General features: G+C 41.5%; 1 protein-coding gene across 1 annotated transcript; it reads right to left on the reverse strand.

The window, feature by feature from the left end:
* Positions 1-497: 497 nt before the first annotated feature.
* Positions 498-26,352, reverse strand: LOC136877518 (uncharacterized). Its single transcript, XM_067151632.2, has 2 exons — positions 25,834-26,352; positions 498-3,002 (listed from the first exon to the last, which is right to left on the reverse strand). The coding sequence occupies exons 1-2, from the start codon at positions 26,005-26,007 to the stop codon at positions 1,878-1,880; spliced, it is 1,299 nt and encodes a 432-aa protein (XP_067007733.2). The 5' UTR covers positions 26,008-26,352; the 3' UTR covers positions 498-1,877.
* Between the last annotated feature and the right edge of the window lie 285 nt (positions 26,353-26,637).

The following is a 26,637-nucleotide window of genomic DNA, read 5'->3' on the forward strand; positions in this document are numbered from 1 at the left end:
CATGATGAGAGGAGATATAAAGGAATGACACACGCTACTATTTACTTGTGTTGACTTACTGCAGACGCATAAATAACACCAACAATTTCACGAACAAATACACGTGCTCTAATGACAGAATCAGTAACTCCTGGCCACTCCGATAGACAGAGCTCTAATCACTGTTCCTCGATATCTCGCAGACTGTCGTGTATTATCTCTACTGTATTTGGAGTTAGGTGTCAAGCCATACGCTTGGTGGATTAATTTAATAATAATAATGTTATTTGTTTTACGTCCCACTAACTACTTTTTTAAGGTCTTCGGAGACGCCGAGGTGCCGGAATTTAGTCCCGCAGGAGTTCTTTTACGTGCCAGTAAATCTACCGACACGGGGCTGTCGTATTTGAGCACCTTCAAATACCACCGGACTGAGCCAGGATCGAACCTGCCAAGTTGGGGTCAGAAGGCCAGCGCCTTAACCGTCTGAGCCACTCAGCCCGGCGGTGGATTAATTTAATTACAGGGATGGTAACAGTAAAATGAATGAAGGCACATGAATTGACCAACCTGAAAGCAATAACCTTCTCAATAGTAGTTAAAGTTTCTAAACACTAGGCTGCACGAATATTTAGATAGTAGAAACGTTTGGTCCCTACTCATGAAACTTATGTCATATGATGTTTCAGTTACTAATACACAGATAACGTCACATAAGACGGTCGGTGGTAGTTTTAAGCAGTCGGAGAGGCTTAACTCATGGCACAGTTATTATTATTATTATTATTATTATTATTATTATTATTATTATTATTATTATTATTATTATTATTATTATTATTATTATTATTATTATTATTATTATTACCATTACATTTGGGGCTGAACGTAGAGTGGCATGTGATGAGTACCATTAACTTCTTTTTATTCAAAGTAACTGGATTACTATAGAACTCTAAATCTGATAGGGTTTTCATGGAACACAGGAACGCGTACTTCACTCACCCACTTCACTTATTCACATGAATTCAAATTTCAGTTCTAGTTATTGTACGTACGATTCGTCTATGGTGAAGAGATTTAATGCTTAAAGGCATTTTCTAAATTCCTCTGAGTGTCACATAGCAATATAGTAACAAAGAACCTGTATTCCAAGACGACTGTGCTACTGCCAGATGGCGACATACTGCGTGGGCTAAGCAAGGTGCGTGGATTATGAAACACCGGGTAGTAGCTCCTCCCTTAAAGGCAGAGCCGTTTTAATAACCCGCGGAATGATACCCTTATCACGCCGAGTAGGCTAGAGTTTTACTTCCACTTATACAACAAGCAATTACCAACATCATCTTCACGCATGGATGTTGGAAATCTGAAATTTACACGTCAAAATTGAAGAAATCAATTTTTCAGTCTTAAAAAATTAATTCCCCGTATTTTCTTGTACTATGGGTGTAACGGTGCGTTCGGTTCACCTGGAAGTATACGGGTTCGGTTTCCTCTCTGGAGGTCGAAATATCTGGAGAAGCACAAGGCTCTAGTTTAGGAGGTGTACTCAACTTACATTGCAAATGAGTACCAAGTTAATTCCTGGCCCAAGGGTCACCTAGCATAGAGTTAATTTATCTATCCCACTTCGCTCCGAGGTTAAGATAACGGATGCCTTTAACTTTGAATTCTCCAAGGGCTCACATGATCTCTACCAAGATGGCATATTTCATGAAACAATACTGAATTTAAAGGGGAGTCAGTGAAACATTAAGACCGTCGCTAAATCAGTTGTGAACACATTTACTTATTACAACACATTGCTTCCATACGAGTCGATCAATTAGCGAGGAATCTAAACTCAAAGTTGAAATTCTTCAGGAATTTTCAATTCAATATTTCAGCAATAACTATTAGAAGTACCCTGTACTTTTTTCCGATAGTTTCGTGTTCACGAATTCAACTAACTCCTCGAGGTCAGTTATCACTGTCTTCCGATAAATATCATCCTCGTTGCAGCATTGTTCCACTAGTTTACATCTGTTTCCTAAATAGAACTCGTCGAATCCATCCGGATTCAAATTGTCCTTGAGAACTTTCTCCGTAAGGAAGGTGACATGATGGTAACAGGGTGCGATGATGTAGCCCACGGCCTTGTAAACCTCGCAAGTCTCCTTGAACTCTGACCAGGGGAGGAGATCTTCTACCTGATAACCATGACGAGCGAGCTCTTCTCCCAGGCAAGTGTGGTAGAGTGACAGAAGTTTCTTCTCATTGTTTCTGCGGAAGTCCTGAGTAGTGTCGAGGTGAAGGAACGACATGATATCGACCGCCGGAGGGGTATACCGTACCAACTGGAAGTCCACCAGTCGCAGATCTACCGGAGTTTCATCATCAGCATCATCGTACTTAAAAAGGAGGTTATTAATCCAGAGATCACCGTGAGACACGACATTTCTGTATTTCTTCGATGGTTTGGCCAGCTCATACATTTGGAAGAAAAATTTCTTGAGTTTTTCAAGGTTAATGTTACTGATATCAACATTTTCTTTGTACTTTCTCAGCAATCTCACTGAAGATACAATCGTTTCGACAGAGGCACGGAACCATAAGTTTGTTATTATATTGTTATCATCCACAAAAAGATTCTCAAACAGAAGGTCAGGATACAGTTCGTTCAGTTTTTGTTGATTACTTTCTTCTATGATGATGGAACCTGCGTGGAAAGCGGCCAAAGCTCGTAGAACGAGTTCACAATGCGAATAGTCCAAGAAACTCCTGCGCCCTACAAGACGAAACTTCTGCTCCATGAGGTCCTCCAGTACGATTACGTCAGGCCGCACGAAGTAGCACCGTGGACCCCAGGGCTGCTTGAATTCAGGATATAGGCTGAAGAGTCTTGTGAAAAATCCTGTTTCCTTGAGGAATCCCTTGCTGGAGTGGATCAGTTTGGTGTGGAAGGTGTCATTGTCAGGAATTCGCTTGGTGAAGAAGGCCAGCACCTGCTGCTTGCTCTGAGTTACCACAGTCACCTTCACCTGCAACACGCCATCAGAGCATATGAAATATGGAACCACGAAAAGGGAAACGTATGGAAAGTTTGGAAGTTGGAAAGAAAATTGAAATTAGACTTGAATTAATGAGACACATGCGGACACGATACAAATTTTCAAAGTTTCAAAGATACCTGTATCCTACAATCTCGAGAACCATAGATTAGGCAGAGGGTATTGTTTATTGTAATCGTTTCATAATTTGTGATACATGCCGTATACGAAAATTAGAAAGAACTGCCTGAAATGAATGTTGAAATTGTGTTCATAAATGGAACTTTCAGTGAATATGAATATAAAACGCAAAACACAGATGATTAGAAATTGAACAGAGAAAGAATAATCTGAAATGGATGTTGGAATTGTGTTGATAGATGGAACTTAAAAGAAACACCAAAACATCAACGAATATTAATATAAAACGCAAACAAAACCTCAATGAATCTCAATATTGTCTTTTCAATCTATTGAGAAGAAAAGGATATTAGTATTGTCTTTTCAGGCTATTGGTAAAAAGGCAGAATAGGGCACATGCGGACTAATAGAACTACTGCGATAAAGTAGTTCCATACTATACCTTAAATCTATGTAATTAAAGGCTCTAGAATTCAATGGAGTTATATTGTCTAGATTACCTTAGGCACAATTCAGTTCCTCGCTGTCATGTATCCCATCATTTCCTTCAGTCAGTTTCCTACACCACATGCCCCTAAGAATGTTGAATAATTTTGCGATTCTGCCCGGTTGCATCCATTCTCTGTTCAATAACTTTACAATTGTATACAGCTGAGTGTCATCATTTTTTCTTAGTTTCTCCTAATCTATAAATTTCTCTTGTATTTGCTTTTTCTCTGGACAATCTTTTATAAGGTGTACCCATCCCGTTTCTTCAGAACATCGTAAACATTTATTTTAGCATGCATCACTTCTTACCTCTAACAATTTATTTCTCCACATTCCCTGAACAATGTTGAATTATTTAACAAGTCTTCCAGGGTGCATCCACTTTCTATTCAATAACTTTACTACGGTATAAAATTGAGTTTCATTGTCAATTTTCCTCCTATCCTTCTCATCCATAAATTTCTCCCTTATTTCCCTTGTCTCCAAACAATGTGCCCATCCCATTTCTTTAGAACATAATAAACATGTGTTATCCTTGTCCTTTCTATATGCTTCATTTGTGTGCATTCCCATTAGCCACCATATTATTCCCCTCATTTCCCTTTTTGTTATATCTACATTTATCATCTTCCTCTCAATTACATTACAAAATTCCGCTAGTGACCTTTTATTTTTATACTGTGAAACGATTTCTTGCTTTTCAATGTCCTTCACTCTTCGGACTACCTTTCTACACATTCCTTGCAGCTCTAAGCAAGCCCTATCCCAGTAGTACTCCATTCCTACCGTTTCCAGAATATTCCTTACCCGTCCACCCAGTATCCTTGGTTCTCATATTTCATTTGGTGTCGGTAGGTTATTTGTAACATTTCACGTCCTGCACCCAGCTTGCTTCAGTCTGAGCCATTACTTAATTATCCTCTTAACAATAACTCCCTGAAGACTTACATCATTGCATATCATTCTTACACCACAGTTGACTGTACAGCTTTATTTGTATACACTCCTATCAACCACCAGATTATTTTTCTCATTTCTCTTTTTGTTAACATTTGTATCCTTATAGTCATATTCTCACTTATTTTACAAAATTCTATTAGTGTTCTCTTGCTCTTACATTCTGCCCTAATTGTTTGTCTACCGGGCGAGTTGGCCGTGCGCGTAGAAGCACGTGGCTGTGAGCTTGCATCCGGGAGATAGTAGGTTCGAATCCCACTATCGGCAGCCCTGAAGATGGTTTTCCGTGGTTTCCCATTTTCACACCAGGCAAATGCTGAGGCTGTACCTTAATTAAGGCCAATGCCGCTTTCTTCCAACTCCTAGGCCTTTCCTATCCCATCGTCGCCATAAGACCTATCTGTGTCGGTGCGACGTAAAGCCCCTAACAAAAAAAGTTGTCTTTCTATATCTTTCACTCTTTGAACTACTTTCTTATGCAATCTCCCGTCATCCCTTGAAATATCACTTACCCAGTATGATCCCAATCCTATGTACTCTAGCAGCTTCTAAATCCCATCCACCCAGTAGCCTTCGTTTAGATGTTTCATTTGGTGCCCTCACAGCTATATGTGGATATGCATTCCATTAGATCAATTTTCTTTGTTTTCATTTTCGTATGCTAACGTCTAGAAGAAAATGAACCTCAAGTACATTATACTGTTGGGGTGCGTAAGTAAGTCATGCAAACATACATTCCTAGAGTGCGGTACGGTAAGGTTCATTTTCCTTTATACGTAAGCAAAGGAAAATGAACACAAGAAATGTTGTTCTGACGGACTAAATATCCATATGTGGCTGAGAAGCGTGACCAGTCTGGGAAGAGCATTGTGAGATATGACCTTTTGCCCGAACAGCGATGAATAATCATTAGAATTTAAATTTTATTTCTGCTCCAAAACTAAAAAAAATAATGTCTGAATACAGCCATGTTTTAGATTATGCAGCTGAATAAGTCTGCGTTGTCAAATTTACGGGTCCATGAATTATATGCAAATAAAGCATGAATGATGAATTGAACACTGGTGAGGGGCTCGTAGCTATTCAACACGCGGATAGCAATACTATGTTGAACCCAAATGGGTCATATCATTTGCCTAAAATATTAATTATGGTAGAAAGTAACGGGAATAATGAAGTTGAGTTAAGCGAGAGGCCGGATGTGTGGTGCAAGCCCGCTTGTTCAAGCTTGTAGCCATATAGTACACGTGTCATGGTCATTTGATTGCACAAGTGGGAATCTTCCACTCTAGAGGGTGAAAGTCTGCGACAGAGCTATACAGAATTTAAGTTCGTATGACTTCTGAACAGCGAATCAAAGCACAGCATGCTCGAGGCTGAGTGGGAAAAAATATGGACGGCAACATGAAAGCCCTCCAATATTGGCAAAAATTCGTAGAAGAAGATTCAGGCTCCTACATAGTCGGAAAATTAAGACGATATATCCTAGTAAATTGTTGTAATTCATAAATGTAAATATTAAAGGCAGGATATTACACAGCTGATCAGGGGATTCCCTAAACTCCATGTCACGAGGCAAGCGTACGAGAGGAAGCCACGCGCAGCCCAGGAGGCTCACTCTGCTTTTTGGTTCGGGACGACTCGGATGGAGATGTGTGGTGTTCGCCGTAGAACGGAATGTTGAGCATTTCTCAGCCTAATCGTTACTATATTGGGAATGTATAACTGAATCCGTTGGATTTATTTTTACTAGATAATTGGGAGTATAAATAACCAAGAATTTTGAGGTATAAATTCTCACGTTATAAAACATGTTCGTTGGGCAGTAAGGACCGTAATGGCATAAAGTCGCGGGACGCTTTGCAGTGCCACGTGTCTGAAATCGCGAAGTTTTCAGAGACGGAGTATTTACTAAATTGTGACAAGAGTGTATTGTGTACTTGTGTATAATTAATCTATATTTTCCTGTGTGTATTTTAATGTAAAAATGCGAATGAGTTCGTGCGCAATGTTATACCAAACAAGTGTGGAGAAAATGGATATGGAGGAAGGCATTTATGCACATGTTAACGCTACCATTATAATGGAATGAATCATATAATGGAGCCTACCTGAGGGCCACAAAAATGCTGTACGGCTGACCAGGGAACAACGCCGGACTCGATAAGTACCTCCTGATTCATATTATTTTCACCTATGCATGATTAGCTGCATTACATTTGTAAATAATTTTCTTGCATTAAATTATTAACTTCAATTATATTTTTTAACGTAGCAAGGGTTAGCTAGATATAGGGAGTAAAGTTAAATATCGTTACCTTAGGGAGTGAATATGTGTAGATCATACATCTTCTATAACAATAAGAAACGTGTGTTGAGATATGATCTTCTGTAATAATAAGAAACGCGTGTTGAAATATGATCTTATATAATGTGTGGTATTCTGACATGACATTCGTGTGTGTAAGTATGTTAATCAGGATAGATGGCAATCATTATCTGTTTTATAGTCAGTGCGATAGGCTAGTGATAGTTTTTTGGCATGCTGCATGGATAATTTTAATCATCGAGAGAGATTTCATTGACATCATGAAGATATGAACCAGTGATCAGTCATGCACATTACAGTGGATATTTAGAGTCTGTTTCATCAATAAGTAACATGCATTTCACCAGTAAATGAAAATGTGCTGTTAGGAAGTAGATATTCTATCATATAATTCATTTTTGTGATTTGATTGGGATTAGCTTTGAAGTAAGACCTTTAACATACGAACGCTAGTGGCAGGTAACGAACCGTTGATATTATGGAACGAGATATTTGAATATAGCGCCGGCAAATGAAGTGAAATGTTTCTCGATATTTTACGACGAATCCTGGTAAGAATTGCATTAGTAGACATGTGAAGTGTGAGATAAACATTGTGTATTGAGAGCGTTGTATGCTTATGAATAATTGGTATTGTAGCCAAAGGGAGCTAAATTATATGGAAGACGATTTGCGAGAGGGGCATATGAAGTTAATTAGAAACAGAGAGATATTAGTCTGTGGTGACAGAAAGATTGCGTGCGTGTTAAATAAATGAATGTGACGCGTTCTCAGATAAGATGTTCTTACTTGCTCTGCGTGTATATTAAAGGAAAGTTTAAACTACGTTGATTAGGGTCATAAAATGAAAATATAAATGTCGTTGTTTATATAATTTCGATTGAATGGTTTAGGAACAGCACATTGAAGTTTAAAGATTTAATTATATTTCGCGATAGTCCGTTGTAACATAGGAAATTGTAGGTCACTGTATTGTTGCGATGCAGGTGGTCGGAAGTTCGATTCCCGACCAGGTCAATGAACATGATTTTCCTGGCAATTTTGAATATGACTGATTTTGTTTTTGTTGCATATGTGATTTGTATTTACTGTGCATTTGGCAAAGCAAATTTTGATTTGTCACAGTATACGCCTATGGCCTTCCATAGATACTGTAAAGGTGTATGGTAAATAAATAATGACTGAATGAATGAATGAACTATTTTGTGTATTCTTGGGACAACTTTGGTATAGTTAATACTACCCAGTACGTTAATAGTCTCATAAGCTAAAAACTCAGGCTTCGTAACGGTAGTCCCAGTGTCATTGTGATGCCAGATAGAAGAGCGTGCAAACAGAACCTTCCAATTAATATACAGAAAATGGAGTGTTTGAAAAAATTGCAAGGATAGGGGTACATACCGAATCAAGGGGAAATTCGAAGATTCTGGAAAACCCAGTATGACAGGGATATCACCGACAGAGAGATTGGTTAAAAATTGTGTTCATTTCAAAATCACTTATACGTTGTACTTTCATAAAAACGCAATTCCCTTAAGTTTCTAGCGATGCTGTTACTAATTGACATGGGAATTATTTTCTAGATGAATATTGTAATGCAACATATTATTGTATCGAACATGTGCCATGTTATGATAAAAAATTATAAATTTTTGAAATTCCGTAACTCATGAATATTTAAATGTCTTGCAACAATTAGTGTAATATTTATACAAGCAAATTACACTAGTGTCCAAAAGCTAAGCATAATCACTAAACGAGGCCATACCGCCTGATAGGAATGTCAGACGGATTGTTGGACAACAGGAAGCTGAATCACACACCATACGTCATACAACTTGTCCGAAAAACAGTGTCAGAAAAGTTCTGATAGCTAAGGTACACATTTGACAACAACTAACAAAACTTCGCAGTGTCTTCCACAACAAAATGTCCTGTTAATAGGGTGTATGGTTACCTCGAACGGCCACACATGCTTCGCTGCGACGTGGCATGCTCTCTATCACATAGTCCAAGATCTCTTGTGGCAATCGATCCCATTCCTTCGAAAGGGTAATGCGAAGATCTTGGAGGGTCCTTGGTGGAGGCCTCCCCAATGCATTCCAGGCATGTTCTATAGGATTCAGATCCGCAGACCTCGCTGGCCATTCCATGCGATGTATGTCTTCCCGATCCAGAAATTCATTCATCAGAGCGGCGCGGTGCGGTCGAGCATTATCATCCATTAAGAGGAAATCTGGACCAACCGCACCTCTGAAGAGTAGAACATGTGGTCTCAATACCTCATCCCTGTATCTAAGAGCGTTAACAGTGCTCCTCGGCCCACCCATGAAGATGTGCAGGTCCGTACAGCCATTCAACATGATGTCGCCCCACACCATGACGCCACCACCACCATACTGGTCCCGTTCCACGATGTTCCTGTGGTTGTATCAGCTACCCGGTTCTCTCCAGATTAATGTGCGACGGCAATCGTTCTGCAAATTGAAGCGGGATTCACCTGTGAAGAGTACATGCCTCCATTCTTCCATGGCCCAGTTTCGATGTTGACGGCTCCACAGTAAACGGGCCTTCTCTGTGCTGGAGTGAACGGGACGCACACCGCTGGACGTCGGGCAAAAACCCCTGCTGTTGTGAGCCTCCGAACACAGTTTGCCGGGAAACGGCAACCCCTGAGACGGCTGCAAGCTTCGCCGACAATTGTCTTGCAGGTGCACTCCGATTTCGTCGGGCGGTTAAGGCCAGATATCGGTCCTGCTGTGGGGTGGTTACCCTTGGTCGATCTGGTACTGGCCTACGACTAACATCTCCTGTGTCTTAAAATCGTCTCCAAAGCCTGGAAATGACACTTTGTGGCACATTCAATGATACGGCGACTTAGGTCTGTGCCTGGCCAGCTTCCAGGTGGCCGAGTATTCTACCCTGCAAAACGGGGTCCAAATGGCGTCGTTGTGCCGTTATGTTGTCATGTTCTCCACGAGGCTACACTCTGCACACTATAACAGGGCAAACACGACTGAGGAAATATGGGGCGCAGGCACTGGCTGTGTTTAACTTGCGGTTACGCCGCTAATCAAAGCAGGGAACACTCCTTTCCTATATAGAGCGAACACATAAGGTTGGTAGATGCATATGTCGTGCGATTCGCGGTCTATTTCCTGTTGCCCTGCTTACTCGTAACGTATGCTTAACTTTTCGACACTAGTGTACATACCTCCATGGCATGATTAATCAAAATTTAAATTTCAGAAGCAATAAAAGCATACAAAATTATCTACGTAATTAATTATTCTGTTTTTCTTATTTTCCCACAAATTTACAATACTTGACTTACGGTGTTTTGAACGTAAATCACTCACTTGATTAAATAACAACATTTATTACACTTACGACACTTATATAACACATTATAATACATAATACTGAGTATTGATGGGCAGATGCCCTCGATAACAGTCAGTCACATGTTCCCGTATCCTCCCGCTCGAGGCACCCAAGCATAACAGCCTCCCATCCCCTTCCATCCACACCACTTCCGGCTGAGGGCCTTCAAAATGAATACACACTGAAGGGTGCTGCTATCTGTCCTAATGTGGTAGCGAGTAACTAGGTGGTCTAGCCATAGCTAGGCCGGAACATGCCCCCACCGTTGAATCACCATGATTCAACCGAATTAAATTGCAGGATATGCCCTCATGAGAGTTCGGTTCCGTTCAAGTATCACACAGGCACTGACATAGAGTTCATGTTCAGTATCCAAATGAGTTGATCATTCAACAAAATATACACATAAACATAGGCAAAACAGAAACACAAGCAATAAAATATTTACACACTGTTAATAGAAGGTACTAAGTAGGTTGACTGTGTTCTCATCCATTATTATGCAGTATGAAATTAAGCACACTATAAGTTCTCAGTTCAAATAACACACACAACACCATAATTACTCTGAAATGAGCAAAGAAACAAATATTCACATGAAACACACTATATTTTAGCCACACGATCCTGTTTAGTGTTCAATAGGTAATGGAATTAACTTCTTAATAGGTCGTTTAAAAAGACCACTGGTTGTTCTGATGGTAGCCACTCGTGCAAGTCCATCCTTCCCAGGGTGAACAGTCTCCACCACAGCCAACTTCCAACAGAGGGGAGGAAGATTGTCCTCCTTCAGAAGAACAACTGTTCCAGTAGCTAGGTTCCCCTTGGGACAGATCCATTTCTTCCTCTGCTGCAGTGAGTTCAGGTAATCGGCAGACGACCTCTTCCACAACTGCTGCTGCATTGCCTGGATACGCTGCCATCGAGACAATCTGTTGATGGACAGGTCAGTAATGTCAGGCTCAGGAATGCTTGTAAGTGGGGCACCAATTAGGAAGTGAGCAGGTGATAAATAATTAAGGTCACTGGGGTCATTAGATAAGGCAGATAGGGGTCGAGAATTAAGACAGGCTTCTATCTGTGCAGTAAGTGTACATAGCTCCTCAAATGTCAGTAGCGCATTACCCGCAACTCTTCTCAAGTGGAACTTCATGGACTTGACAGCTGCTTCCCACAATCCACCAAAGTGTGGAGAGCTGGGAGGTATAAAGTGCCACGTGATGCCTTCCATCGCTAATGAATTCCTTATCTCTTCACAAAAGCCGGTTGAAAGGAATAGTTTTCGGAGATCCTGCATCCTTCTGTTCGCACCAATGAAGTTAGTCCCATTATCACTATAGATGATGGAGCATTTCCCACGTCGAGCTATGAATCTCCTCAGGGCTGCCATAAAGGCATCAGTAAAGAGGTCACTCACCACCTCCAGGTGAAGAGCCTTGGTAGCCAGACAAATGAACAATGCAATGTAGCTCTTCGTTGTCTGTTTGCTTCTTACATTTCCCCTCTTGATGAAGAAAGGACCAGCATAATCAGTTCCTACATTAAGAAATGGGCTACTCTGTGGCACTCTGGTCACAGGGAGCTGTCCCATCAGCTGTTCAGCTGTTGACGCCTTGAATCTAAAACAGGTCAGGCACTTGTGGATGACTCTTCGAACAACTGCCCTACCCGTGGGAATCCAGAATCTTTCTCTTAATGATGCAATTACTAATTGAGCACCTGCATGTAAAAGCCATCACAACAAGGTTTGTGAGCGCATGCTGGGGAGGAAGGATAAGCTGGTGCTTAGTGCCATAAGATAGTTTTGAATTTACTAGTCTTCCTCCTAGCCTTAGCATTCTCTTATCATCTAAGAAAGGATGTAAATCTGCAATTTTACTCTTCCTTGAAATGCAGCATTTAGAGTTGAGACTGGCTATCTCTTGAGCGTAACACACTTGCTGTGCAATTTTGATACAGGAGTGCAAGGCCATCTGCAGCTCTTGTGCACTTAATATCCCTAACCTCTTGTCTTGAGGATTGGCACTATTGTGAATAAATCGGCAACAATATGCAGTTACTCGAGTCAGACGGGACAGTGACGAGTACTTCAGCATAAGTTCATCCCAATTTGTACTTATCAACATGACTACAGGAAGTGAGCTTCGTGACTCAAGTAGTTCCTCTTCTGCATGGGCCAAGATTGTGTCTGGCCATGATTCAGTGCCCTCAGTTAACCAGGATGGTCCGTGCCACCACAGGTCCATACCTCGTAGTTGTTCTGGAGCAACACCTCTGGATATTAAATCTGCTGGATTGCAACTGGTAGGAACATGTCTCCATTCTGCCTTGTGACAATATTCTTGAATTGAAGAGACTCGGTTGGCCACAAATGTTTTCCAGCGAGTAGCAGGAGATGCGATCCAGGCTAAGACAATGGTGGAGTCCGTCCACAGGTACAACTTGCAGACTGGCAGAGACAAAGCTGGAAGGGTCTTGTGGTGTAATCGGGCAAGTAGTAGCGCTCCACACAGTTCAAGTCTTGGTAGTGTCAGTTTCTTCACCGGTGCTACTCTGGATTTAGAACATAATAATCTGTCATAGGTCTGTCCCCTTTTGTCGACAGACCGTACATACAGACAAGCTCCATAAGCTTGTTCTGAAGCATCAGAAAAACCATCAATTTGTATATCAACAGGGGGTCCCTTACATGTGACTAACCGCTCAATATAAAATTATCTTACTGCTTGTGGCTTAAAGTGAAGTTCCTCCCATTCTCTGACTAGTTGAGAAGGTAGTCTGTCATCCCAGTTCAGATTGACTAGCGAAAGTTTCTGCATAAAAATCTTGTAAGAAATTACTAAAGGAATGACCAACCCAAGTGGATCAAATATTGATTCAATAACAGATAAGATCTTTCGTTTAGTTACATGAGAGTCAGCATGATAGGGACTGTCTGAATACAGATTGCCAAAAATGAGAAAATGATCAGTAACTGGATGCCATTATAGGCCTAAAGATTTCACGCTAGTGCCTTCATCAAGACTTAAAGGCAGCTGGGTTTCCCTGTCCTCTTCTGAAACTGCTTCTAGTAATGCTGGGTAGTTTGAACACCATTTCCTGAGGTGAAATCCTCCACTCTCCAGTAAATTAATAATTTCTGACTGCAACTGAAGAGCATCCTGGATATCGTCACAGCCGCTTAATAAATCATCAACATAAAAATCTCTGCGAACAACATGTGCTGCTCTGGGGACCCTCGATTCTTGATCTTCAGCAAGTTGCTGCAGGCATCTGGTAGCTAGGCAAGGTGCTGATGCTGTACCATATGTTACAGTCGTCAGTTCATAGTGAGAAGGTGGGTCCCTAGGTGATTCCCTCCAGATAACCCGCTGAAGTTTCCTATCATCTGCATGAACCATGACTTGCCGATACATTTTAGCAATATCTGCGGTGAAGGCAAAGGTATGCATTCTAAATCTTAGAATGATAGAGTAAAGATCCTGTTGTATTGTCGTTCCAACCATTAATATATCATTCAATGAAATATTGTTGCAAGTTTTAGAAGATGCATCAAATACAACCCTAGTTTTGGTAGTCGAGCTACTAAGCTTAAAAACTGGATGATGGGGTAGATAATTGCTTCCACCTTCATTCCTTAACTGAGTAGATGTATCCACCTTAACCATATGCCCCATCGCCTCATACTCGTCAAGAAAGAGTACTCATGCTTTAGTGAGGGCTCCCTATTGAAACGCCGTTCTAATTGAGTTAGTCTCGACATGGCATGATTGAAGGAATTTCCCAGAACCTCAGGTTTCTGCTTGAGGGGTAAGCGAACTATGAATCTACCTGTAGCATCCCTAGTAGTATTCTCTGTAAAGTGTTTTTCTGTGGCTCTCTCTTCTCTTGTCATGACTCGTGACTTAAGCTATTCTATTTCCCAGAACCGTTGTAGTTGGGTATCTAACCTGTCCTCTGACTTCAATAAACATGTAGTTAGAGTAAGATGTTTCTCTTCCCTATGATGGTAGTGTCCAGCAATAATCCATCCTAGTTCAGTGTCTTGAAGAATAGGATAATCTGCAGATCGAGTTCTGCGCCAAGGTTTCAGTAACGAAAAGAAATGTTCTGCGCCCATTAACAATTCAATGCCACCTGGCTGGAAGAACTTGGGGTCAGCGAGCTTCAAGTCAGTGGGCAAGTTCCAATGCTCATGCTGAATGTAACTACTGGGCATGTTACCTGTGATACGTGGAAAGACAGAGCAAGTCATGCTCACAGTGAAGTTACTTATAGTGGATTGCAATTCTAACTGAACACTGTATTATTGGCACACTTTATCTTGGTGCATTTGTGTACGGGAGTGAGGAGTAAGGAGGGTTCCTGTAGTGCTGCCAACTGAATGAAAATTAAATCTGAATTGAATCGAGAATATGATCGATCGATATGAAGTTTCTAAACCGTTATTATCTTAAGCCAACAACTGTGTCACATACACATTATATAAAGTTATATAATATTTCTCGATGCGAATCCTGTTCCTAGCATGAATTCTATAGTTTGGCTTTGCTGTGTAAACAACAACAGTACTAGTACGTAAAGTGTACGCCAGATGTCACACAACGATGCTTAAGCGATTTATAATTTGTGTTTCAAAGGTTGCCAGTACGTATCTCGAATATTGCCGAGGTCGACCGATTAAGTACTAGGGTGTAAATGCACCAAGATAAAGTGTGCCGATAATACCTTGATTGAGAAATGGAATCATTTATGCCGCTGAGTGGTATGGGATTCTTCATTTTCTTAAGGCCTAATCGCTGTGCCAGACTTTCAGTGCAAAGATTAACCTGGCTGCCACTGTCAAGAAATGCCCGACAGACCTGCATTTGCCCCATAGAATCTAGTACCTTGACCTTGGAAGTGGAGAGCAGAACCCCTACAGGGTCTCTTGTATTGCAGTATGTGTGAGAGGAGTTGGATGCAGTTGATGGGCTGTACCTTCCTCTTTACCTGATGGATTATGTAATGAGGTGTGATGCTTCCTACTACATAATTTACAACCACGTGATTTGCACTATTTGGCAGAATGCTTTGTACGCACACAGTTAAAACATAAGTCCATTTCCTTAACCCTTCTTTGTCTATCTTCCACACTGAAAGCTGCAAACTCTTCACATTTAAATATCGGGTGCTTACCATGACAGCAGGGACACTTTATGAGACTGGTAGTGGTGTAATTGTAGCGTGGTTGAGTATCCCCTTGAGGTTTAGGCTTATTTCTGTCAGCTTGTTGTCTGTGCGACGGTGCAGTGTGCTGTGAGGTAGGGAAGTTCTCCAGAGCTTGCCGTTTGTGCTCAACAAATGACCGCAAGTCATCAAGTGATGGAACCCGAGTGTCTGCCTGTGATAATTCCCAGTCTCGTCTAGTACAAGCATCAAGTCCTTGAGCATACAGTTGAGTCAAAATAACTTCATGCAATGGAATGTTAAGTTCTAGGGCCTTGAGTGCATTCAAATTACTATTAAAGGTGTTAGAGTACCTTAACAGTTCTGTAGCTGTTTCACTGGAGACTGATTTTAAAGTTAAGAGTGCCTTAACATGAGTAGCTGCTATTAGTTTCTTGTTCTCAAATCTGCCCTTCAACATTTTCCATGCTACCTCATAATTCGCCTCTGTGATGGGTAAATATTGAATTATTTGGCTGGCTGGGCCCTTGAGTATAGATGATAAGTAGTGAAATTTCTGGACACTTGGCAGATTATTGTTGTTATGGATCATAACTTGAAAACTGTCCGCGAATGAGAGTCAGTTTTCGTATTTTCCATCGAAATGTGGAATGTTAATAGCCGGCAACTTTAAACTCGCAACGCTGCTGACCTGAGTTCTTCCTGAATCTACCGTGTCGCGTGATGCCTCTTCAAGGTTCGCTATTATTTTACTCATTTCGCCCTTTACCTTGTAGTATTTGGTTTCGAATTCGGCACGCGCCTGATCATGAGCTTGTTCGTTTTCAGCGTCTTCTAATTCTAATTCTGACTGCACGTCATCAAACTTCGACATTAATGCACTCATGCCTTCGTATCGTAGTTTAATTTCATGCGAATTCGAATGTTGTTGGGCGATGAAATTCTCAACGAAAGTTTCCAAGCGGGTAAGTTGCGCTTTAAATCGCAACCTCTGCTTAAGAAGCTTTTGCCTCGTTGAGGATTCCATGATGGAGGAGGTAAGACAAGAACAAGGAGAAAAGAGCCTTAAATGAATAGTACTGACCTACCTTCTCAGTTTAGTTTACCTCTGGTGCTGGAACATCGGACTCGGGACTGCTAGATGATGTCATTAAAGTGAACTTCCAAGTATTTCCATGTGACTGTTGAAACTAGTCCTCCATACTACACGCCACGCTGCTTTCACGACGTCCTCGTGGTGTAGATAATCCGGCCCGGTATTTGGACCATGTTTTGAACGTAAATCACTCACTTGATAAAATAACAACATTTATTACACTTACGACACTTATATAACACATTATAATACATAATGCTGAGTTCTGATGGGCAGATGCCATCGATAACAGTCAGTCACATATTCCCGTGTCCTCCCGCTTGAGGCACCCAAGCATAACAGCCTCCCATTCCCTTCCATCCACACCACTTCCGGCTGAGGGCCTTCAAAATGAATACACACTGAAGGGTGCTGCTATTTGTCCTAAAGTGGTAGCGAGTAACTAAGTGGTGTAGCCATAGCTAGGCCGGAACATACGGGGTTTTAAAAATAACTGATTCATATACTCTTTTGTTTATAACTTTTAAGAAATGAAGGCCCTATCCTTAATAATTTGTTCAAAATATTTCTATAAAAAGTTGAATATTGGATAAATTGAATAAATTCAGCATTGAATATAATTGAGACTTTTGAACGTAAATCACATATTCCACTGAAATAAGTAGCTCTATAGAGCGTTCCAACCTTAAATTGCAGTACAGCGGTAATGGGATAATTCCGTCTCTTTCCTTCTCCCATGTTTTGCGGGTAGCGCTGTCCTACTCTAAAGCAGCGGGTTTGCCAAATATCCGTAAATCAGAATGTTATCGGTTAAAATGGGTAAATATCGTGTTATGTACAGAATTTCAAGGCGCATTCGATGCCGTTAATAAAAAAATGTAAAAAAAATAATTTAGTGTGAAAATGGTAATATAATGGAAAGTTTCGCCAAATGCAAAATCTTCATTGCATAGAACTTATCATGTCATAACTCCTATTTTATATCCATTACTTTCATAATTTTTTCACTACTGGTAAAGAAACATTTCAGCTCGATGTAGATAAGTTTATTTTTAAATTTAAATGATAACAAAATGCAGTATATGCGTTTATTTTCAGTCATGTTCAGGGAATTTTATGTACAGGCACGAAAAAGTCAGTCGCTGGCCAGCGTCTTTCCTATTGAATTTGCATGGGGGGTCAAAGCGAGGCAAATGGTCTACATATTGAAACGGTAACACCCTACGAGCATTCACGTTTCATTCTTTTATTAAGAGAAGCTCGCTAACACCCGGCCGTAGGCATTTAAAACTTGCGCCGAGCGCACAGGCATAATGGGAACTGCGAGCAAGTTCGCGACGTTCCAGAACACCGGCCAAGGACAAGCGACGTCACGCAGAAGGTTCCTTCGTGTTCCATTGCTGCATGAACGAAATATAAGCGAGTCGCCAGCCTGGGGTAAGGCAGAATGTAAGCAGAGAGCCTGCAGTAAAGCAGAAAGAGAGTGTGCGGTATGCGACGGCAGTGTGCTGAAGGCAGAGAGTGGAGTGAGTCGGCAGTAAGCCGTGAGTCAGCGAGTGTGTGCAAGTAAGCACGTCGCGACATAATTCGTCTCTCGGTCCGGCTGTATATTTGAATTCGTTTAAAGACTGTGTTCTCACCAGCTTGAATTCATTTAAAGACTGTGTTCTCACATAAACTGTGCCAGCTTTGAATTCGTTTAAAAACTGTGTTCTTGCATTAATTGTGCCAGCTTTGAATTCGTTTAAAGACTGTGTTCTCGCCAGCTTGAATTCATTTAAAGACTGTGTTCTCACATAAACTGTGCCAGCTTTGAATTCGTTTAAAACTGTGTTCTTGCATTAATTGTGCCAGCTTTGAATTCGTTTAAAGACTGTGTTCTCGCCAGCTTGAATTCATTTAAAGACTGTGTTCTCACATAAACTGTGCCAGCTTTGAATTCGTTTAAAAACTGTGTTCTTGCATTAATTGTGCCAGCTTTGAATTCGTTTAAAGACTGTGTTCTCGCCAGCTTGAATTCATTTAAAGACTGTGTTCTCACATAAACTGTGCCAGCTTTGAATTCGTTTAAAAACTGTGTTCTTGCATTAATTGTGTCAGCCTTGAATTCGTTTAAAGACTGTGTTCTCGCCAGCTTGAATTCATTTAAAGACTGTGTTCTCACATAAACTGTGCCAGCTTTGAATTCGTTTAAAACTGTGTTCTTGCATTAATTGTGTCTATCCGTTGAACTGTGTTGCATTATGATCTTAAGTGCCAGTGATAATCTGAAAATCACGACGTACTGGAACTTGGACTGTCATTTATTTCAACAAATGTATTATGCTGATGGAGTACAGTGCAGAGACTGTACTCGATTTTCTTTATGAAGTGCTTGATCACCGCACCTCGGAAGGTCCTAGATTGTTTCATTTGCGTATTATTCCAAATACGAACTGTGACTCTAACTTTATCCTTGCTGCTGTGGGAACTATTTCGGCGTGCTTCGCCATAGGGAAGTGTCACACCAGTACCCCATGACGTCAAATGTGGCAGCTCCACATTTCCCCGTTCCTGCCTCTGGTTCGAGTCATCAACACTAATACAAACACCAACGACGGAAGACAACGCCGACGCCGACCGCAAGACGACGCAGCCGCCGCGGGACAACGTCCTCTTCACGCCATCAGGGACAAATCTACAATTCAGCTATAAAAGGTGACATAATTATTTGCCTATTTATTGAATAAACTGAAGGATCCACTTAATCATGAATTTTTCTTTCACTACCCTTCTCTCTTACTCTCTTAGCATGGGCCGTACACGCCTTGTCGTTCCTCATGTTCTCCGATATATTGAAGTACGGGCGTTCCTGTTACAATATATGGAAGTTATTTTCAAAACAATCCCGAAGTTCTTATCTTGCTTAGTTCTTAATTTGTGACAGGAAGAATATCTCCTTGAATTTTTGTTTCGCTTGTGACTCGGCTGGCTGTCTGTCTGGCTGGCTGAAGTACCGGTAGTGATCTCCCAAACATGCGCTTTTAACTTTTCCAGACAGTCGCATGCAGTGCAGTGCTCATTTCGTCAGTAGTATGTGTAATAGTGATTAAATACATATCAGTGACGTATGTACAATTCTTGAGGGCAAGTGTATTTCGTTTGTGTGGGTCGTGAGTTCGTGCTCGTGCGTGGGGATCTAATTTCGAAGAAAAAGTGCAGAAGGATCATGGCTTGGTTAAAGCAAAGCAAACGGTCGTCGGATATGGAAGTAGTAATTATTAAATCATACCTCAAGTCCTTATCTCGTTAACTCTTAATTTATGACAGGGAGAACGTCTCGTTTGTTTACGTTTCACGAGTGACTCGGCTGGCTGAGCTTTTAAATATACTGACAGCCGTGTGCAGTGGTGTTCATTTAATCAGTATTATAAGATTGATTAAATAAAGATCAGTGATATATATTTTATGGCGTGTGGCCTCCGAAGAAGACGAGTGCAGGTCTTTCGAGTTGACGCAGCATAGGCGACCTGCGCGTCTATAAGAATCGGGCCCTACCTGTGATGAATTATAATGCTGAAGACGGCACACATACCGGCCCCCGAGCCATTAGAATCAACCAATGAAGGTTAAAATCCCCGGCCCGGCCGGGAATCGAACCCGGGGCCCTCTGGACCAAATGCCAGTACGCTAACCATTTAGCCATGGAGCCGGACAAGATCAGTGATAAATGTATAGTTCTTGAGGACAAGTGGATTGTGTTTGTTGTGTTTGTGTAGTCGGTGTAGTTGTCCGTTCGTGCTCGTGCGGGGGGTTCTTAGTTCGAAGAAAAAGTGCAGAAGGATGTACAGTGGATCGTCAAATTAAAAAGAAACGTTCCGTAGGTAAACTCAGGGGAAAAGAACGCAATATTTTAATGAGTGTCCTGGATTATTTTTTAAAGTCTATGAATATGAGCAGCGCAGTCAGTGAAACTGCTTAAGCTACAGGTTGTTCCGAAAGAACAATCTATGCTATAAGGAAGGAACACACACATGGTCCTTTGCGAACTCCCGCAAAAAAAGAACAACAAACAGAAGGACGGCAGAAAAAGGAAAATTTAATATGATGAAATTGTGCGAAGTGGAGTGCGTCGAGTGGTTCACTCTCTTTTATTTGCTAACATACCACCGACATTGAACGTGATTTTGAGTCGGGTAAATGGAGAAGTTTCTTTGCCACGATTTTCCAAAACTACGTTGTATCGCTTCTTACCATGATATAGGCTTCCGTTATTTAAGACGGGGTAATAAAGCAGCTTTCATTGAAGCCGATGAAATTATTAATTAGAGGCACAGATATCTCAGGGAGATAAAACGTTTGAGGGCACAAAATAAAGCTATAATTTACACAGATGAATCGTGGGTAAATATTGGACAGACAGTGACAAAAGAATGGAAGGATACGACAGTGAAAAGTGCACGGCAGGACGGCATTGAAGGGGTGAGTTCGGGACTTAGGCCACCGAAAAGCCGAGGACCGTGATTTGCCTTAGTCCACGCGGGTAATGAACATGGTTTTGTTCCAAATGCTGAACTAACATTTTTATGCCATAAAAACATAAGACAATTGGGCAAATTACGTGAAGGAAGTAAAGAAAAATGAAGAGAGATTTGTGGAAAGCAGACTAGTTACAGGACGATGTCGACGATGAAAAGTTTTTAATACGACTTTCTTCATCGTCCGGATCATCCCCAAAGTCATCTTCCGAACCTGGTTCATCCAAAGCGGGAAGATCAGGCCTTGCAGTAATGATAGAAGGTGTACGTCCAATGTCTGAGAGCAACGCCAATGATTAAGGTTTGTTGTATTTATTTTACCATCCTACAAATATTAATTCATGAATGAATTTAAAATTACAAAATTACAAACGAAAAATGTGGAATTGTGACGTCCTGTTTGAGTCACACTCGAGCGTGATCTTCACGAGTCGATTTCGCAACAGCGCGCTCCATCTACGCTGTACTGCAATTTAAGGTTGGAACGCTCTATAAGCACTTTATTTTTTTCAAATATGTTACTTTAAAACTTAAAAATATTCATTTTTTACTCTCCAGTTTCACATGGAATTCTCCAAAATGAGATGAACGCTTGCCAAGCACGTAATTTTTTTAAAAGTAGCATTTGTAGTTAGTTAGTGAGATACTAAATTTTGACCTTCGCTGAATATAAGCTAGCGGAAGGTGCACCACACGACTGATTCTCGAACAAGTAGCCAGTAAAGTGGCTTGTTTCCTTGTTGTTTAAAAGGGCCTAACATCTAGGTCATCGGCCCGGTCAGGTTACTATCACATTATATTATCCAGTGGCAAGTACAATAAATCCTCAACTAACCTATGCAACCATTTAGGCTGCCTGCAAATCAATGCCGACGTTCATTTTTTATTTGCGAAATGGTACAGAAGAAGGAATGAATACGGAATGAGACAAAAGAGGAATGTTATAGGTGAAACTCTTACGCATGGAGTGCTAAATAAACTCCTCCACATTTTTCAAGAACCAGAATATCTCTGTCGGTTTCGAACACGTGACATTGGCATCGTAAGCCTTAGAGGGATCTGTTTTTCTTGTTACAAGATGCCGTCTCTCCTACAACAGCTAGATTATAGAAAAGAATTTCGTGATGCAAAAGAACAGGGCGAATTTAGAATGGGATGTGTGTTGAACGTTCAAAGGCTAGAGATGTACCAGCGAAATAAACCGCAGTATCCCAAGAACTGACCGACTGACTAATTGAGCAGTCATGGATTTAGCACATTGCTCTATCTCGTGACAGAGCCGGATCACTCCCATTATAGACCCATGGCTGAGTAATAACACACTCTCGTTATTTCCACCATCCAGATCAGTTCAAACAGAAAACCAAGTGACTTTTGCTAAGCCGTAAGTCTCGATGGTATTTATTGATGTGGACAATTTAAGGTATGAGTATTTATTTAGAAGTGATTATTTCAAAATATATCTCCTTCTCCTTCTTTATCTGTTTATACTCCAGGGTTGGTTTTTACCTCGGACTCAGCGAGGGAACCCACCTCCACTGCCTCAAGCGCAGTGTCCTGGAGCTTCAGACTCTGGGTCGGGGAATACAACTGGGGAGGATGACCAGTACCACACCCAGGCGGCCTCACCTGCTATGCTGAACAGGGGTCTTGCGGGGCTTGGGAAGATTGGAAAGGGCAGACAAGGAAGAGAAAAGGGAGCGGCCGTGGCCTTAAGTTAGGTACCATCTCGGCATTTGCCCGGAGGAGAAGTGGGAAACAACGGAAAACCACTTCCAGGATGGCTGATGTGGGAATCGAACCCACCTCTACTCAGTTGACTTACCGGGTTCGATTCCCGACCAAGCCGGGGATTTCAACCTTAATAGGTTAATGCCCGTAGCTCGGGGGCTGGGTATGTGTGACGTATTCAGCATTCGAAATCATCCTAGGTATGGCCCTCATCTTCACAGACATGCAGGTCGCCTAATAGGCCGCCAACGGGAAAAATACCTGCAGCAAGCCTCTCCGAAGGCCATACGGCATTATTATATTATTGTTCAACTAAGTTCTAGACGTACAGTATCACGCTACCCATCCGCTATATACGAGGTTAAATGTAAAGGTGTCCGCCTCTGTGGCGAAGTGGTTAGTGTGATTAGCTGCCACCCGCGGAGGCCCGGGTTCGATTCCTGGCTCTGGCACGAAATTTCAAAAGTAGTACGAGGGCTGGAACGGGGTCCACTCAGCTTCGGGAGGTCGACGGAGTAGTGGTGGGTTCGATTATCACCTCAGCCATCCTGGAAGTGGTTTTCCGTGGTTTCCCACTTCTCCTCCAGGCAAATGCCGGGATGGTACCTAACTTAAGCCCACGGCCGCTTCCTTCCTTCTTCCTTGCGTATCCCTTCCAATCTTCCCATCCCCCACCATGGCGTCTGTTAAGCATTGCAGTTGAGGCCGCCTGGGCAAGGTACTTGTCATTCTCCCCAGTTGTATCCCCAAACCAATGTCTCACTCTCCGGGACACTGCCCTTGAGGCGGTGGAGGTACGATCCCTCGCTGAGTTCGAGGGAGAAACCAACCCAGGAAGGTAAGCAGATTAAGAAAGAAAGAAATGTAGGCTAAAGGTTTTATATTTATGGCCAAGAACGGAAGAAAAAATCTTCAGATTATTTAGACACAGTGACAGTTTTCTTCCCTATAAAATGGTTGATGGACAAGAATTGTAACTCAGTGAACGCAAAACTGACGTTGAACAACTGTGGAAGTTTCAGAATGTTTAGCTGTGTGTTCTCAGAAAGAGTCATTCATGACATTGCTGATACTTATAAACACAGCAAGAACTTTGAAGAGACAAATGAAGTTTCATTTATAATTTTAAGGGAAATTAATTTTGAAGCCCTAAAATAGACTGGCTTGAAGTACATTCGAGGAAAGTGCGCAATTACAATGAAAAATCTCTTAGAAATATAAACAGGAGACATTCTGTTGTGTAGTGGTTAGTGTAATTAGCTGCCACCCCCGGAGGCCCGGGTTCGATTCCCGGCTCTGGCACGAAATTTGAAAAGTGGTACGAGGGCTGAAACGGGATCCACTCAGCCTACGGAGGTCAACTGAGTAGAGGTGGGTTCGATTCCCACCTCAACCATCCTGGAAGTGGTTTTCCGTGGTTTCCCACTTCTCCAGGCAAATCCCCGAATGGTACCTAAGTTAAGGGCACGGCAGCTTCCTTCCCTCTTCCTTGCCTATCCCTTCCAATGTTCCCATCCCCTCGCAAGACTCCTGTTCAGCATAGCTGGTAAGCTACTGGTCATCCTCCCAGTTGTATCCCCCGACCCAGAATCTGAAGCTCCAGGACACTGCCCTCGAGGCGGTAGAGATGGGATCTCTCGCTGAGTCAGAGGGAACAACTGACCCTGGGGGGTAAACAGATAAAGAAGAAGAAGAAGAAGAAGAAGAAGAAGAAGAAGAAGTCATTTAAATCCAAACATACGAAATATCTTTAGAGTTGGTAAGTGGTCACTGAGGTTGTGGTCAGCTAAACGACAAAAATATTCACAAGTGTAATGCATTCTGTTCTGTTATAGTTTCCTGGTGAACTTCAACACTCTACTTGTTGAAAATTACAACTAATTCTGTACAAGGAATTCGATAGTTGTTTCAGACCGATCTTATCATTTTAAACTTCACGTTTCCAATTAGGACAAACAAATTCAGCTACTGATGTACATGCACTGGGGAACGTACATCGGACAATATTCAGTATCTTAAACATAATCACGTGAATTAATTATTTACGCATAGTGAAGTAAAAAATTTGTGACTGGTAACAGTGTTAATTATTCATAAAAAGAAATATTCAGGATGTTTTTTAACTATTACAAGTACCTGCTTGAAATTGAGCCACCGAGCTCGATAGCTGCAGTCGCTTGAGTGCGGCCAGAATCCAGTAATCGGGAGATAGTGGGTTCGAGTCCCACCGTCGGCAGCCTTTAAGATGGTTTTCCGTGGTTTCCCATTTTCACACCAGGCAAATGCCGGGGCTGTACCATAATTAAGGTCACGGCCGCTTCCTTCCAACTCCTAGGCCTTTGCTATCTCATCGTCGCCATAAGACCTATCTGTGTCAGTGCGACGTAAAGCAAATAGCAAAAAAAAAAAAAAAAACATCAGCCGACCTGTACCTCATTATCGTTAATTTCGTACGGTGTGACGAGAATGGTTTAAACTTGTACTCCAAAATATTTCGAAAATATAGAACACCTTATTATTGTGCCCTTTGTAGGGTGTGAAAGAAAGATTCTGTGTTATAAGATTGGTTATTAAGGGTCCTTCAAGACTATATTTAAATATTTGTCAATAAAACACGATACCGTATGCCAAACCGTTAAGCATAAACAAAGAGAACTTTCACTTCTTCTGAAGGAAAAGGTTTTCTTCTGAAGAATGAACCACCATGAGATTAACAGGTACAGCTATATAGATTTTAGAATAATTCTAATTTTAAATTTTGAACATAAAATATTTTCGTAATTTTAATACGTTCACTTTTTAATTTAAGGAGAATGTTGTGGTTGATCCTGAAGAGAAGTTACATCTGTATAATTCTGCGAAATGTAAAGTGAATCGTGTCTTAAATTGAGAAATATGCAGTCACAGTAACTTGATTGTTCATTGATTTACGTTCTACAAATACAACCTTATAGGTTGAGGACTAAACATGAACGGTACTCCCTCATCTATTAAAGAGGATTAACATACCTTGAGATGTTCTCCTAGGACTCCACCGACATCTCCCCCGAGATTGCTGACTGACACTCCGAGAATCTTGAAGTCATTAGTTCCGAGTTTTTTCTCAACGGCACTTGACCACTCTTCATCAGACAACACTTGTGAAGAGGTCATGGTGGCTGCTTGAGTGTAGCCAGATGACATAATTTATATGGCTCAGATATAAAATTTAAGATAAGATTCGCCTGCTCTTGTTATCTGTAATGGAGCAGCTAACAGCGCGAACTGTAAAGCAGTGTGGAGTGTGGTGTACCACGTTGCAGCTAGAGTCAAGGACGATACAATGACTTGCAATTTACTTTCATCAATAATTGCTGTATTTCCTTAGGATGCAAGTTCTTTTCTTCGTCAAGAATCCAAAGTGGTTGCCTTATAAGGCAGCACAGTGCAATAACCTTACATGTGACTGAGTGTTATTTTGAACCAGCACAATCTGTGGTAGAAGGCCGATTTAATACAGGAAGTGACGTACTTAAACATGACCTCACATTACGTATAGCACGCGCAGTTAAATAACAGCTCTGCTTTTTATCTGTCTGCTAGCCAGCGGTCCTCCATCTCCTGCACACCTTACTTAGATGAGTGGTGCGCGCGGCTGGATGCGCAGTCGTTAGTTGATCTGAGGCAAACTTGGCGAAAACACGTCAACAGTGCGCTTTGTACTGTAACAGAAAGGTGCTAGTTGTTTTACGTCGCACCGACACAGATGGGTCTTATGGCGACGATGGGACAGGGAAGGGCTAGGAGTGGGAAGGGAGCGGCCGTGGCCTTAAT

Source organism: Anabrus simplex, chromosome 7, assembly GCF_040414725.1.
Source record: "Anabrus simplex isolate iqAnaSimp1 chromosome 7, ASM4041472v1, whole genome shotgun sequence".
Taxonomy (NCBI): Eukaryota; Metazoa; Arthropoda; class Insecta; order Orthoptera; family Tettigoniidae; genus Anabrus; species Anabrus simplex.